At 43.0% G+C, this 12929-nt stretch overlaps 1 protein-coding gene across 4 annotated transcripts in view; it reads left to right on the top strand.

The window, feature by feature from the left end:
* The window catches only part of LOC133441496 (alpha-actinin-4-like), a 59713-nt gene that overhangs the window by 28881 nt on the left and 17903 nt on the right, over nt 1-12929 (top strand). For 2 of the 4 annotated variants that reach the window (XM_061718844.1, XM_061718846.1), the window contains exons 2-8: nt 4280-4394; nt 5499-5618; nt 7604-7690; nt 9743-9830; nt 11313-11391; nt 11478-11559; nt 12505-12590. In XM_061718844.1, the coding sequence (XP_061574828.1) occupies nt 4280-4394; nt 5499-5618; nt 7604-7690; nt 9743-9830; nt 11313-11391; nt 11478-11559; nt 12505-12590 (657 nt within the window). The remainder of the gene's footprint in view (nt 1-4279; nt 4395-5498; nt 5619-7603; nt 7691-9742; nt 9831-11312; nt 11392-11477; nt 11560-12504; nt 12591-12929) is intronic. The other 2 variants (XM_061718847.1, XM_061718845.1) reach the window with 1 other exon arrangement.

Below are 12929 nucleotides of genomic sequence, written 5' to 3'. Positions count from 1 at the left end.
TCTTGTCCATCGCAGGAGACTTGAACACGCTGAAGAGCTGAAGTTGTTTCTTTTTTTTTTTATTTTAAACTTTATTTTTAAAGATATTTATATTTTTGACATTACAAGTAAAATGTAACAATGACATAAAATTAAAAGCAAAGAAAAATAAAAGAAAGAAAAATAACAAAAGTGCACAGATTGTAACAACAGGTCAGGTCAGTGAGCCACATGGCAGCATTGGAAGTTTCACCTCCATCAAAAGTCCCAAACATAAATCCCAGGCCATATATACTAGGGCTGTTCGATTAATCGATTTTAAATCGTAATCGCGATTATGTAATTAGAACGATGTTAAAACGTGAAACTCGTAAAATCGATTTTTCTTTTTTTTTTTTTTTTTTTATTTCTTTTTTTTTTAATTGGAAATATAACTTACTGTATGTTTGCAAGTGCTGATTTGCTGATTTTTTTTTTTTCAGAGATAAAACTTTATATTTAATTATATTTTTTTAAACTTTTTTTCAACTTATTTTACACAGTTTTGCACTTTATTCATTCATTTTGGGGCAAATGTTCAATAAAAAAACAGCATATTTGAAATCATTTCTTTGCCTTTTGTCAATTCACAAAATAATCGTAATCGGATTTTGAGAGAAAAAAATCGAGATTTTATTTTTGGGCAAAATCGAACAGCCCTAATATATACCGACACAGAGATGTGAAGAACCTGTACAACTGTCTATCTTCATAAACATCTGCCTCACATTCTCACAAAGATGTACACACAACTCCACACCCTTTTCCTCTTCTTATTTTCTTATTGTTCTTCTTATTTTTATTCTTATTTTTATTTTGAAAGTGTGATTGTTGGACGTCCATAACGTTTACGAGGGTAAAGGTTGAGGTAAAGGGTAACCGGCTGGATCACATGACGCCTCCAGGTAGCTTCTGCTGGGGTCACGTGACCCTGCCGGTCAGGTGAGGAGGAAGCACGAGCCGCGCTGCAGACTCAGCGCCGTCGTGACGACGGCGGGGGGTTCTGGCCCCGCTGCAGTGATTAATGCATCGGCGCTGATTGTTCGGCTCGGAGCTAAACTGAGCTGGAACTTCCTGTCATTGCAGCGCCACTTCCTGCTGCATTGTCTGTGTGGTTCGGGGGGGGGGGCATCGTCTTTCCGTCACCCATCAACTCTGTCTGTATGTGTTTGTTTGTGCCCCCCCCCCCTCCATTGTCAGAGGGAGGCTGGTATCGGCCGATCTGGGGGAGGGTCACTCGGGGAGAGGGGGGGGGGCTGAAGGGTGCTATTATCCACCGGGCTCAATGGGTGCTTTGTGATGGTGGGCCGGTGGGGGGGGGGCTGCGCCCTGTCATAATGTTTTTGAACTGGAGACGTTGCAGACGGGGGGATGGGGGGTTTGGGGGGGGGTAACATACTTTCACTCGCCACCGGTCTTAATTATTGACACCATCGGTGGTGTTGATGGTCTTGGGCGGGGGGGGTGACCCTCCTCCTCCTCTTCCTCCTCCTCCTCTTACGTAACAGACTCCTAAAACGCTTTTATGACTCAGGGATGTTTGTTCACCGTGAAAGTTTCACGGAGTGACTGTTGGGGGCGGAGTGTGTGTGTGTGTGTGTGTGGGGGGGGTGACCTCACTAATGTGCACGGTTGTGCACTTAATTATTTAATTATGATGATGCAACAAGTCGGCTCCTCCTCATGCTCCTCGTCGGCTCGTGGCGGCAGCGAGAGACGAGTCACTTTCCTCTGCAGCGACGAGAACTTTGACCCGCCCGCGAGGTTCTGATGATCTCGGCCCCGATCTGAACTTTAACGTCTCGTTCAGCTCCGTTTTCTATCGGAGCAGGAAGTCGGGAGGCGTTATAACATGCTGCGTTTAAATTCCCTCTCATCCGGCCTTGTGTACCTTTTAACCCCTACGAGCTCCTTCAAAATAAAAGCATTTAAAAAGATTCCCGTTGACGTTTTGAAAAGAAAGAAAGAAAGAAAGAGAGAGAAAGAGAGAAAGAAAGAAAGAGAGAGAAAGAGAGAAAGAAAGAAAGAGAGAAAGAGAGATATGAGTCAAAAAGAAAGAGAGAGAGAAAGAAAGATGAGTCAAAAAGAAAGAAAGAAAGATGAGTCAAAAAGAAAAAAAGAAAGATATGAGTCAGAAAGAAAGAAAGAAAGAAAGAAAGATATGAGTCAAAAAGAAAGAAAGATATGAGTCAAAAAGAAAGATATGAGTCAAAAAGAAAGATATGAGTCAAAAAGAAAGAAAGATATGAGTCAAAAAGAAAGATATGAGTCAAAAAGAAAGATATGAGTCAAAAAGAAAGATATGAGTCAAAAAGAAAGAAATGAGTCAAAAAGAAAGAAATGAGTCAAAAAGAAAGAAAGATATGAGTCAAAAAGAAAGAAAGATATGAGTCAAAAAGAAAGAAAGATATGAGTCAAAAAGAAAGAAAGATATGAGTCAAAAAGAAAGAAAGATATGAGTCAAAAAGAAAGAAAGATATGAGTCAAAAAGAAAGAAAGATATGAGTCAAAAAGAAAGAAAGATATGAGTCAAAAAGAAAGAAAGATATGAGTCAAAAAGAAAGAAAGATATGAGTCAAAAAGAAAGAAAGATATGAGTCAAAAAGAAAGATATGAGTCAAAAAGAAAGATATGAGTCAAAAAGAAAGAAATGAGTCAAAAAGAAAGATAGAAAGATATGAGTCAAAAAGAAAGATAGAAAGATATGAGTCAAAAAGAAAGATAGAAAGATATGAGTCAAAAAGAAAGAAAGAAAGATATGAGTCAAAAAGAAAGAAAGAAAGATATGAGTCAAAAAGAAAGAAAGAAAGATATGAGTCAAAAAGAAAGAAAGAAAGATATGAGTCAAAAAGAAAGAAAGAAAGATATGAGTCAAAAAGAAAGAAAGAAAGATATGAGTCAAAAAGAAAGAAAGAAAGATATGAGTCAAAAAGAAAGAAAGATATGAGTCAAAAAGAAAGAAAGATATGAGTCAAAAAGAAAGAAAGAAAGATATGAGTCAAAAAGAAAGATAGAAAGATATGAGTCAAAAAGAAAGATAGAAAGATATGAGTCAAAAAGAAAGATATGAGTCAAAAAGAAAGAAATGAGTCAAAAAGAAAGATAGAAAGATATGAGTCAAAAAGAAAGATAGAAAGATATGAGTCAAAAAGAAAGAAAGAAAGATATGAGTCAAAAAGAAAGAAAGAAAGATATGAGTCAAAAAGAAAGAAAGAAAGATATGAGTCAAAAAGAAAGAAAGAAAGATATGAGTCAAAAAGAAAGAAAGAAAGATATGAGTCAAAAAGAAAGAAAGAAAGATATGAGTCAAAAAGAAAGAAAGAAAGATATGAGTCAAAAAGAAAGAAAGATATGAGTCAAAAAGAAAGAAAGAAAGATATGAGTCAAAAAGAAAGATAGAAAGATATGAGTCAAAAAGAAAGATAGAAAGATATGAGTCAAAAAGAAAGAAAGAAAGATATGAGTCAAAAAGAAAGATATGAGCCAAAAAGAAAGAAAGAAAGATATGAGCCAAAAAGAAAGAAAGAGAGAAAGAAAGAAAGATATGAGCAAGAAAGAAAGAAAGATAAATTCCCATTGATGACGTTTAGTAGTATTTAGTATCTTTTAGAGCAGTGATTTGGGGCTCCAAAGACTGAATGTGGTGATAGATTTATAGTTACAAAGGTGGAGTTGAATTCGTATTTTTTTTTATCGTTATCGGGATAAATGCCAGAAATGATCGTGATACATTTTTTAGTCCATATCGCCCATCCCTACCTCCGACCCGCCACCGGTCTGTGAAGCTTTTCTCCCAGATACCTGTGATTATGACCCACCTGCTGACATTTGATCACAAACGCCGCCGTGTACGGTCCGTCCTTCGGTTTACGTCCCAAGACCTTCGGTCCTTCGGAGGCTGAAGGAGCCGGAGCCAGAGCCGGGCCTCCAGATGAGCTCAAACTACTTTCAGACACTTTTAGAAGTCTTTCTGAGTTTCTGAGTTAGGAATGATGATTTTATATTATTATTTATATTATTTGAGGCTCTCAGAGATCAATAGCGGCTCTGAAACCTCCCAGTAATCAAACATTGGCCTCCTTCCTCCTCCGGCTGCTTCCTGTTGCATCAAAGCGACTTTCCTTCCCGTCCATTGAAGCTCGTGCTGCTCTGTTCTCGGTTCATTGTTGGTTTGTTGTGATAAAAGCTGTGGAAACATCACGACCCGAGTGGGGCGCCGATTGATCAGCCTGTCCCGTTTCTTTCCTGTGCCCTCGTGCAGACGTTCACGGCGTGGTGCAACTCCCACCTGCGGAAAGCCGGCACCCAGATCGACAACATCGAGGAGGATTTCAGAGATGGACTCAAACTCATGCTGCTGCTGGAGGTCATCTCAGGTGAGGGCACCCGCGATGGGGTCATCGCTCGGCCGTCTCGGCCCTTTTCAAGCACTCGGGGGATCCCCCTAGGACAGGGGTGTCAAACTCATTTTGCTTGGCGGGCCGGATTTGACCAATTTTTTTCTCGCGGGCCGCACACTCAAAATAACAAAAACGGTGCAGAAATTTTTTCTCTCATTCTTTTTTTTTTTTTTTACTATTGTTATCTAATCCAATATCAGTTTAGTTAATTTTAAAGGAAATATGCACTTTGTTTACACTCTAATTATGTAAAATATATTTCTTCACGATCTTTTCTTGAAATTTCTCGTTTTTTTTCAAATTATGTAAGATACTTTTAATATCATTTTACAAAGATAAACAGAAACAAGTATGTTTATTTTTATATTTTGCTTTTTTATAGGATATTTCATTAAAAGCAAAATCTTTCTTATGACATCAGAGAATGTTTCTTTGTGATTTAGAGATTTTTCCAGTACAATTAAGTGTATTTATTTTAAAAAATTGGCGTGGATATTTACGCCAGTGTGCTGAAAAAGTCACCACTTCTCTTTTAACTGTTTTACTTTGTCACTATCCTCGTATTCAAAACTGAAATTCTCCGAATAAATATCTTCTATCATCTTTTTTAGCAGTGATATTTTTCCTGTGAAAATATATAATAGTCAGTTAATAAAAATAAACGACCGTCTACAAAGAAATAAAATCGGCAAATGCATTCTAGAAAACTAAAAACATTTCAAACTGCTCTCTTTGTGGAATAACGATGGATTTGTAGAAGAAATATATCATCGGATATGCTGCGATTCATGGCAATTATTTATGCCTTCCTTTTAAGTAAATTAACATTTCGTTTTTTTGCGTTGGAAACTTCTCTCGGGCCGCACATTTGACACCCCTGCCCTGGGAAACCCCCTGGGAAACCCCCTGGGGACCCCCATACATCCGGGATTAAACCCAATATGAATGTGGTTTCTTCCTTTTGCATATTCACTTCAGATTTAAGCCATCCGGCTTAAATCTAAACATTTACAGCCCCTTCCCCCACAAACTGGCCAACACCCCCCCTTCATGTTCGTGTGTGTGTTTGTGTTTGTGCAGGCGAACGGTTACCGAAGCCGGAGCGGGGAAAGATGAGGGTCCACAAGATCAACAATGTGAACAAAGCCCTGGACTTCATCGCCAGCAAGGGCGTCAAGCTGGTGTCCATCGGAGCCGAGGGTAAGCAGACCGACCCCCCCAAACATGGTCCATTAGTCGACTAATCGGACCAATAATCAAACCGTAAACCACCAGTCGACTAATCGGATTACGGCTCTCATGGTTATTAAAATGGGCTTCCCTCATTTTTCGCGGGGGTTACGTTCCAAAAAGAACAATTATTATACAAGGCTTCAGATTGCGGAGATCAGCACCGCCCCAACACGACCCGAGTAATTGGATCGGAACGGGAGAATCGGTGCAGAACGTTATGTCGACATTTTTTGGAGAAAATTAGCAAACTTAAATTTGGTAAAGTGTTTCACGTACATGTGCATGTGCAGTACATATTAAACTGTAACATTATTGACACACAGGAAGTGAAGAAGTGCGAGTTGAGACTGTTTAGCCAATCAGAATGCAAAACACAATGCACAATGCAAATCCGTGAAGCAGCGAGACCGTGAAAGGTGAACCGCGTTACAGCGAGGGATTACTGTATTTGGCTCCCAGCTTTGAAAATGTTGCACTTTTTTGTTTAACTGTGCTAATTATACATTAAAAACATGAAAGATAGACCCTTGTTTTAATGAACTTTACAGCCAGTCGCCGTGGGGATGTATCAGCCACCTCAGTATTGTTTACCTGGCGCTGTGAGACTCTCAGCGGAGATGAGAAGGGAGTGAGACGCTTCACTCTGTTTTAACTTTCTTTTGCAGACAATAGTCGACAATTAAATCAGTTGGCTACTATTTTTATTATTATTTTTGCCGACATTATCAACTAACCGTCAACCTCCAACCCGGGATGTAGCAAAAGCCGTCTCAGCTGGCCGCGGGAACTTCGTCAGGCGTCTCTAGCGGTGCCGTCTCGGTTGCACTCGGCACCATTACCACAGTTCCGGTACGTTCTGTACCGGGAGAAACGGCTGTCAAGGGAAAGTGCCGGTTTAACCAGTAGATAATTACGTTTTTGGTTTTAAAAAGTATCAGATCTGTTGGAGATGGATCATTTTGTTGATCAAGTCCAGCTTTGATTCTTAAGTTTATATAATAAAATGACTTTTTTTGTTCCCAGTTTTTAAGCTTGAAGCCGTTTCCAGCAGCTCAGGACGGCTAACTTCCTGTAAATGTGAATTTAATACTTAACCTGCGACGTTAACGAGTAAAATAGTCAAGGATCTTTGTGGCCTTTGGACGTTCAGTCGTCGAGGTTTGCTCTCGGGGAGGGGGATCCCCCCCCCCGGGAGATCCTGGACGGGGAATATAAACCCCACCGTTCATCAGCAGCCGAGTGGCAACACGTCTTGTTTAGTGTGTGCGTGTGTGTGTGCGTGTGTGTGTGTGTTTGTGTGTGTGTTTGTGTGTCGGAGGACTGTGACCTTTCTCCCGCTCCGTCTGGACAGCCGTGACATTCCTGCAGCGTGACGCAGCTGATACTGCGTCCGTCGTAGCGCTCCCACTGACCTTCCGCGCCGGCGGCCGGCTGAAAGGTCAGCGGCTGGAAACGACCCAAGGAAAACGCCGACGCCGCAGATGGAAGAGGAGGAGGAGAGAACCGGTCCGGGACAAAGAGAGGAGGCTGTCGCCTCCCGGATGGCTGGGATGCCTCGGCGCCCACACCTCAGTGCTCCGCTCGCCGTGAACGTCGCTGCAAACTCTCACCGCCGTTTAGTTTTAGATGCCCGACGGCGAACGGGAGGAATGTTGCCACGACGACAGGCAGGCGGCACCGACTCTCGAGTGTTTGAACTATGAGAGGAATCTGACCTCGTCATCCGTGCGCTGGAACCTGCTCAAACACCAGATAACGCATGGAAACTCGCTGGTTTCGCCCTGAAAGTATCGACGGACCTCTTCCCACAGCGTCGGCGGCGAGGGGGCCTACGTGGACCTGGAGCCGCGTTTAGATAGACGACATCATGCAAACGTCAGCTTGGGGGTGGGGGGGGGGACCCTAACATGTGATCACCGACTGACCGACCTCCATCTGTGTCTGTCGCGTAGAAATCGTGGATGGAAACGCCAAGATGACCCTGGGGATGATCTGGACCATCATCCTCCGCTTCGCCATCCAGGACATCTCCGTGGAAGGTGACGTATCTGCAACCTTTACTTATTCATGTGTGTATTTTTCTAGGTTTTTAGAAGTGATGCAGGCCGGCTGCATAGATGAGAAACATTCACAGGCTGCAGAACGGGATGCACGGGGGCGCAGCTGTTCTGGCGGTTCTGGCGGTGCTCCCGACCCGGCGGTGCTGGTCCAAGGTCGCCGAGCCTTCGAGGAAACGCGATTCACTCGCTTAAAAACAAAAACAAACTCTTTGTTTGTCAGCCTTCCGATTGGTCCTTGAAACATCCTTGAAACATCCTCCGTTGCTACGTCCAGAACAGCCGTCTCTCTCGTTCACATCAATGGAAAAAGCGTTGTTGTTACTTGCCTTGTATCGAACTTTAAATCACCGGATATTTTTTAAAACTTTATATTTGTAAAAGGAACAGTTTGGAGCACAATGCACACAGTGTCGTGAGGGTGCAGCGTATTTTTATCCCCAAACTGGCAGATATCCTGTACTTCCAAAACAACGTGGCTCGGCAGCAGCTACAACAAGGTTTATTTATCTTAAAATGGTAAAGCGGTTGTAAAAGTGACCCCCGCTACCCAGAGAGAATCTCAGGAATACATTTTATCCCAAAACCACCAATAAATTACCAAAAATGTCTGCTTTGGATAAAGCTACGTAGACGTCCACACCTTCCCCTGTGCTATCAGCTAAACTAATCAAGAGATCTTGTTTATGCTGAAAACCTCTGTTTTTTTAAACTCACTCCACGGTACCTGAAGTATTTTATTTATATATAGTTACTGTTGGTTTTCTTTGGTCCAATAATTAGAAATAAAGTGATGTAAAACCCAGTTTTTACAATGGAAGTGGACGGGAGAAATGACAGTTGTCCAACCTAGCAACGGGGGCGGCCCTAGCAACGGAGGCGGGGCTTGACGAAGGGTCAGTTATCTTCTGATTCAGAGGATTTTAGCTGATTTGTTTGATGGAGAACGGATGACGGAGATGAACCAGCTGAGGGGGCGTGGAGGCTTGCCGGTAACCTCCTTATTTCTAGATTTGATCTCCACCAAATCAACTTTCCCAGAATCCTCCACTGTTCTCATCTGCACGCTGCAGCTCTGCAGAGAGGAGTTTTGTAAGACGAGATGCAACGTGTGCTGGTGGAGCGCCGCTTCCCGGGAGCGCTGATTGTTTGCAGCAGCAGCACAGTTGCTAGGTAACCAGCGTGTTTAACGTATAATGGAGGGTTATAAGGCATCGGTCGGGCGTCTTTGGTGCAGCGGCTCAGACCCACATGGCCCGGAGGACGACGGCGGCAGCGGGAGAATCATCAGCTGCAGCGTCCTGGATGAGGATGGATGAACCTGATTCCTGCTCGCTGCTGCGGCTCGGTGTTTTTACTGATTCATCTCGTCCTCGAGGGGCTGAACGTGTCACTATATGCAAATGAGAAGGTTTTTAAATAACACGCTGCTGAGACATGCAGCTCAACAGGTTTAAGAGCTGCAAGGTCTGGTGGAAACTGGATCAGCTGCAGCCGTGTGCGGCATGAGTCCTACAAGGTCCTGCACCCGGGTTTCGGGCCTTATCGGGGGGGTTGTAGCTGTAGTAGTGGATGCATCGTGCCAGCGTTTTATTTTTTTAATTTTCAAATATAACAAACAAAAGATAATACAATTCGTACATGAAACAATCAGATCTAGTTCCTCCAAACCTCCCACAAGTACAGGACCTTACAGCCAGACATGTGCCGACGTTATCTTTGTTTACAAGGATGAGTTTTCACCGTCTCGTCGTTCCTCGCCACTCAAGACATCTGCTGCTGCAGCGCTGCCATGTATTAACTCCGGCGGGTGTCGGCCGCTACACAGGATGAGTCAGAGTCTCTGCTCTGCTCGGCGGTCTCTGATTCTCCTCGGATGTTTTCTACCCCCCCGCCCCAAAAAAGCAATTTACATCTTAATTCGGAGGAGATGAACTCTGCTGCTGCGGGAATGAAACCGACCAAAGTTAACGCTGATCTCTCTTTTTTCCTCCCTCTTCTTCTTCTTCTTCTTCTTCTTCTTCCTTGCTGCAGAGACCTCGGCCAAGGAGGGTCTTCTTCTGTGGTGCCAGAGGAAGACGGCTCCCTACAAGAACGTCAATGTGCAGAACTTCCACATCAGGTGATGGATGGATGAAGCTTTTCTGACAGAGTTCAGATGCTGGTGTTTAATTTCTGAAGCTCGTTTTGGAGCGAGGCCCAGACTAGTGTGGCCTTTATTTGTATTTGAAGGTCCTATATTATCAATTAAACTGGCTCTGAGTCTTCGGTGGGAAAGAAACTTGAGAGATAGTTTGAGCTTTTATGGATGAGGTCCAGCAGAACTATAGTCTGATCTGTGCAGACGAGGTCTTACCGGAGCAGATGTTGCTGCCCGTCGGTCCGGGGCAGGGTTGCAGGATCATCTCCCAACTATCTGGATGCCGTCATTCAGCAGCGCTCGCGCCAAATATTCAAGGTAGTTGCCAGAATCTTCCCAGCAGGAGAGAGGACGCGGCGCCAGGTTCATCCCAAGGTCGGGCCGAGCGATGCCTGGAGAATCTTAAAAGATAAAGTTTGGGAAGGAAGGAGATTCTGAGCTGATTCTGAACAAAGCGGCGTCCTTTAAACAGACGGGATCAGAGGGGAAATATTTGACCTGCATATCAGCGCAAACGCTGCACGGCAGCAGGGAGGTGGAGGGGCTGGTGATCTGGGCACAGATGAGCTCTTACATCAGCTCACTGATCCCAGACTTACTAAAAAAAACAGACTACGCGAGCAGTTTTTATTTCCTGATATGTTAAACCTTACAGTTTCTAAGCATGTTTGTGGGTTTGAAGGCGTTCAGTGTTTATTTCTGTGGAAACGTCGCCACCTGCTGGACGAATGGGAGCATTTCACTGCAGAGTCTTTAGTTATGAAACGTGAAGGTCAGGAGATGGGAAGACTAGTTCAGCTCAAGACCGAGAACAAAAACAAACATAGTAATTTCCTGATCCTGTGTGATTGTAGAACATCAGCTCCATCCTGGTTCAGCTAGTTTCCATATGAGCTTGTTTTCAACTGCAGCACAATAACACAGAAGTGGATGATGATGTTGAACTCACTATAAATGTTTCATCCATCAGCTGAGATCAGATATGTGTGGCGACTGCACTACCGCTATTTCTACACTATTGGAGGATTGACTCCAGTGCTTTTAAGGATTGACACGACTACTAACTAGTCCCAAAGTCCTCTAGCAGAATAACCAGCTCCAACACCCCCCTCCACCTCAGAAAAGTCATGAATAGTAAATGTTACTGATTTAAATTGTACTTAATTTGGAGATGAAACCTGAAACCTTTTAAATATTAAAGATTGAAATTACATTATTTACCATTATAGTAATCAGATTACGCCATATATCAGCGTCACTGAAATGGACCTGATGCTTAATCAATCACAACGATATGCAAATATTATTCATATATTTATTCAAACAAGGCCGTTATAAACTACATTAACAAGAGGAAGAACTGCTGATCACCAGATTCTGGCACCACTGCTCTTGAGAACTACAAGTCTACTAAAATGTCCCAAAGTGACTAAACTCCCCTGCGTCGTCCGTCTCCCCGAACAGTTGGAAGGACGGCCTGGCCTTCAACGCCCTGATCCACAGACACAGACCCGACCTGATCGACTACGACAGCCTCAGAAAGGTGACGCATCCCAACGTTTCAGCTGTTTAACGTGGCAGACGAAGCGGAGAGTCTCACCGCGTTTGTTTTTACCGTCCCGTGTCTAGGACGACCCCGTCACTAACCTGAACAACGCCTTCGAGGTGGCCGAGAAGCACCTGGACATCCCCAAGATGTTGGACGCTGAAGGTACGACGGATGCGATTGAATTCTGCTTCAAGGACGTTTACTGATGTTTACAACTAGGGCTGGGGATCGATTTTAAATGTCAAGAATCGATTCGATTCCGATTCTTAAGATTCAGAATCGATTATCAAGATTCGATTCTGATATTGATTTGGGTTAGTGTTATTAAAACTGTTTTTTGAGCTGTTGCATGAATTATATGACTGTAGTTATGCAAAATATTACTACTAGTATTATATTGAGATTAAACAGCAAGTATTGCAGCTAATGATGCTGTAAGGACCAATCAGCTCCCAGAATGCTGATAGAACTGCTTTCAGAAACATCATGTGGGTCAGAATTACCAAACAGATCCAGGGAGGAAACAGAGACGGATGAAATCAGTTTTATTTTTTCCCACATTCCGTTTTTATTTGTTCCATTTTCGGTCTATTTTGGTTTTTAATTTTTGAGAATTTGCTTTTTAGCATTTTTTGCAAATGTAACCCCAAGACAGTATATAAAGTAATGAAATATAGACAATTTATGCAATTATAACCTAACACTTTAATGTTTTATAACCTTTAAACATATTTAAAGGCAAAAACATGGCACCAGTTATTCTCGTGTCCAACAAAACATTCCTTTCTTGGGGATAAACAAAAGTTGTAATGTAATGATGAAAAAAAAAATACATAAATAAATTTAAAAAATCTTTAGACATATGAATCGATTTTTAGGAATTAATATGAGAATCGATTTAGAATTGGGAAATTGATTTTTTTTCAACACAGGCCTATTTACAACTCGTGTGCAGCACTTTTCCACATGTTTGAGCAGCTGAGAGGCTCGCTGGACGTTCATGTGCATGTGTAATGTGTAATGTGTCATGTTTAGTTGTTTACGTGTGTGTGATGGCATGTCCTGTCCTGCCTGAGTGTCTCCATAACCCCGTCTTCCCCCTCGTAGACATTGTGAACACTGCTCGTCCAGATGAGAAAGCCATAATGACTTATGTGTCCAGTTTCTACCATGCCTTCTCTGGAGCCCAGAAGGTACCCTCAGACCTGACCTTTGACCTCCTGTTACTAACAAGGTGCTGCTTTCCTGCCCGGCATGGCCTCACTCTGCTGCCCCCCCCCCCCCACACACAGCCGGGACTCTGGACACGTCGGGGACTCGGTTAGACGCACAAACGTGCTGCTGAAAGCAGAACTGGTGCTGGTTCGGTGGGACGGGTCGAAAGTTGCTTTAGTCAATGAAAATTATGACTAAATATCGTCGTCACAAACCTTTACCACCTGAGGGAAACCAGACGAGACGCGACGGAAATTCTGGTCATGCAATATTGTAGACGGATACATCGAAACTAAAATGTAGATTACAAAAAAAAC

This window comes from Cololabis saira, chromosome 4, assembly GCF_033807715.1.
Source record: "Cololabis saira isolate AMF1-May2022 chromosome 4, fColSai1.1, whole genome shotgun sequence".
Lineage (NCBI taxonomy): Eukaryota > Metazoa > Chordata > Actinopteri > Beloniformes > Belonidae > Cololabis > Cololabis saira.
Note: the sequence above shows the minus strand (reverse complement) of the source record. Positions and strands in the feature narration are given on the sequence as shown.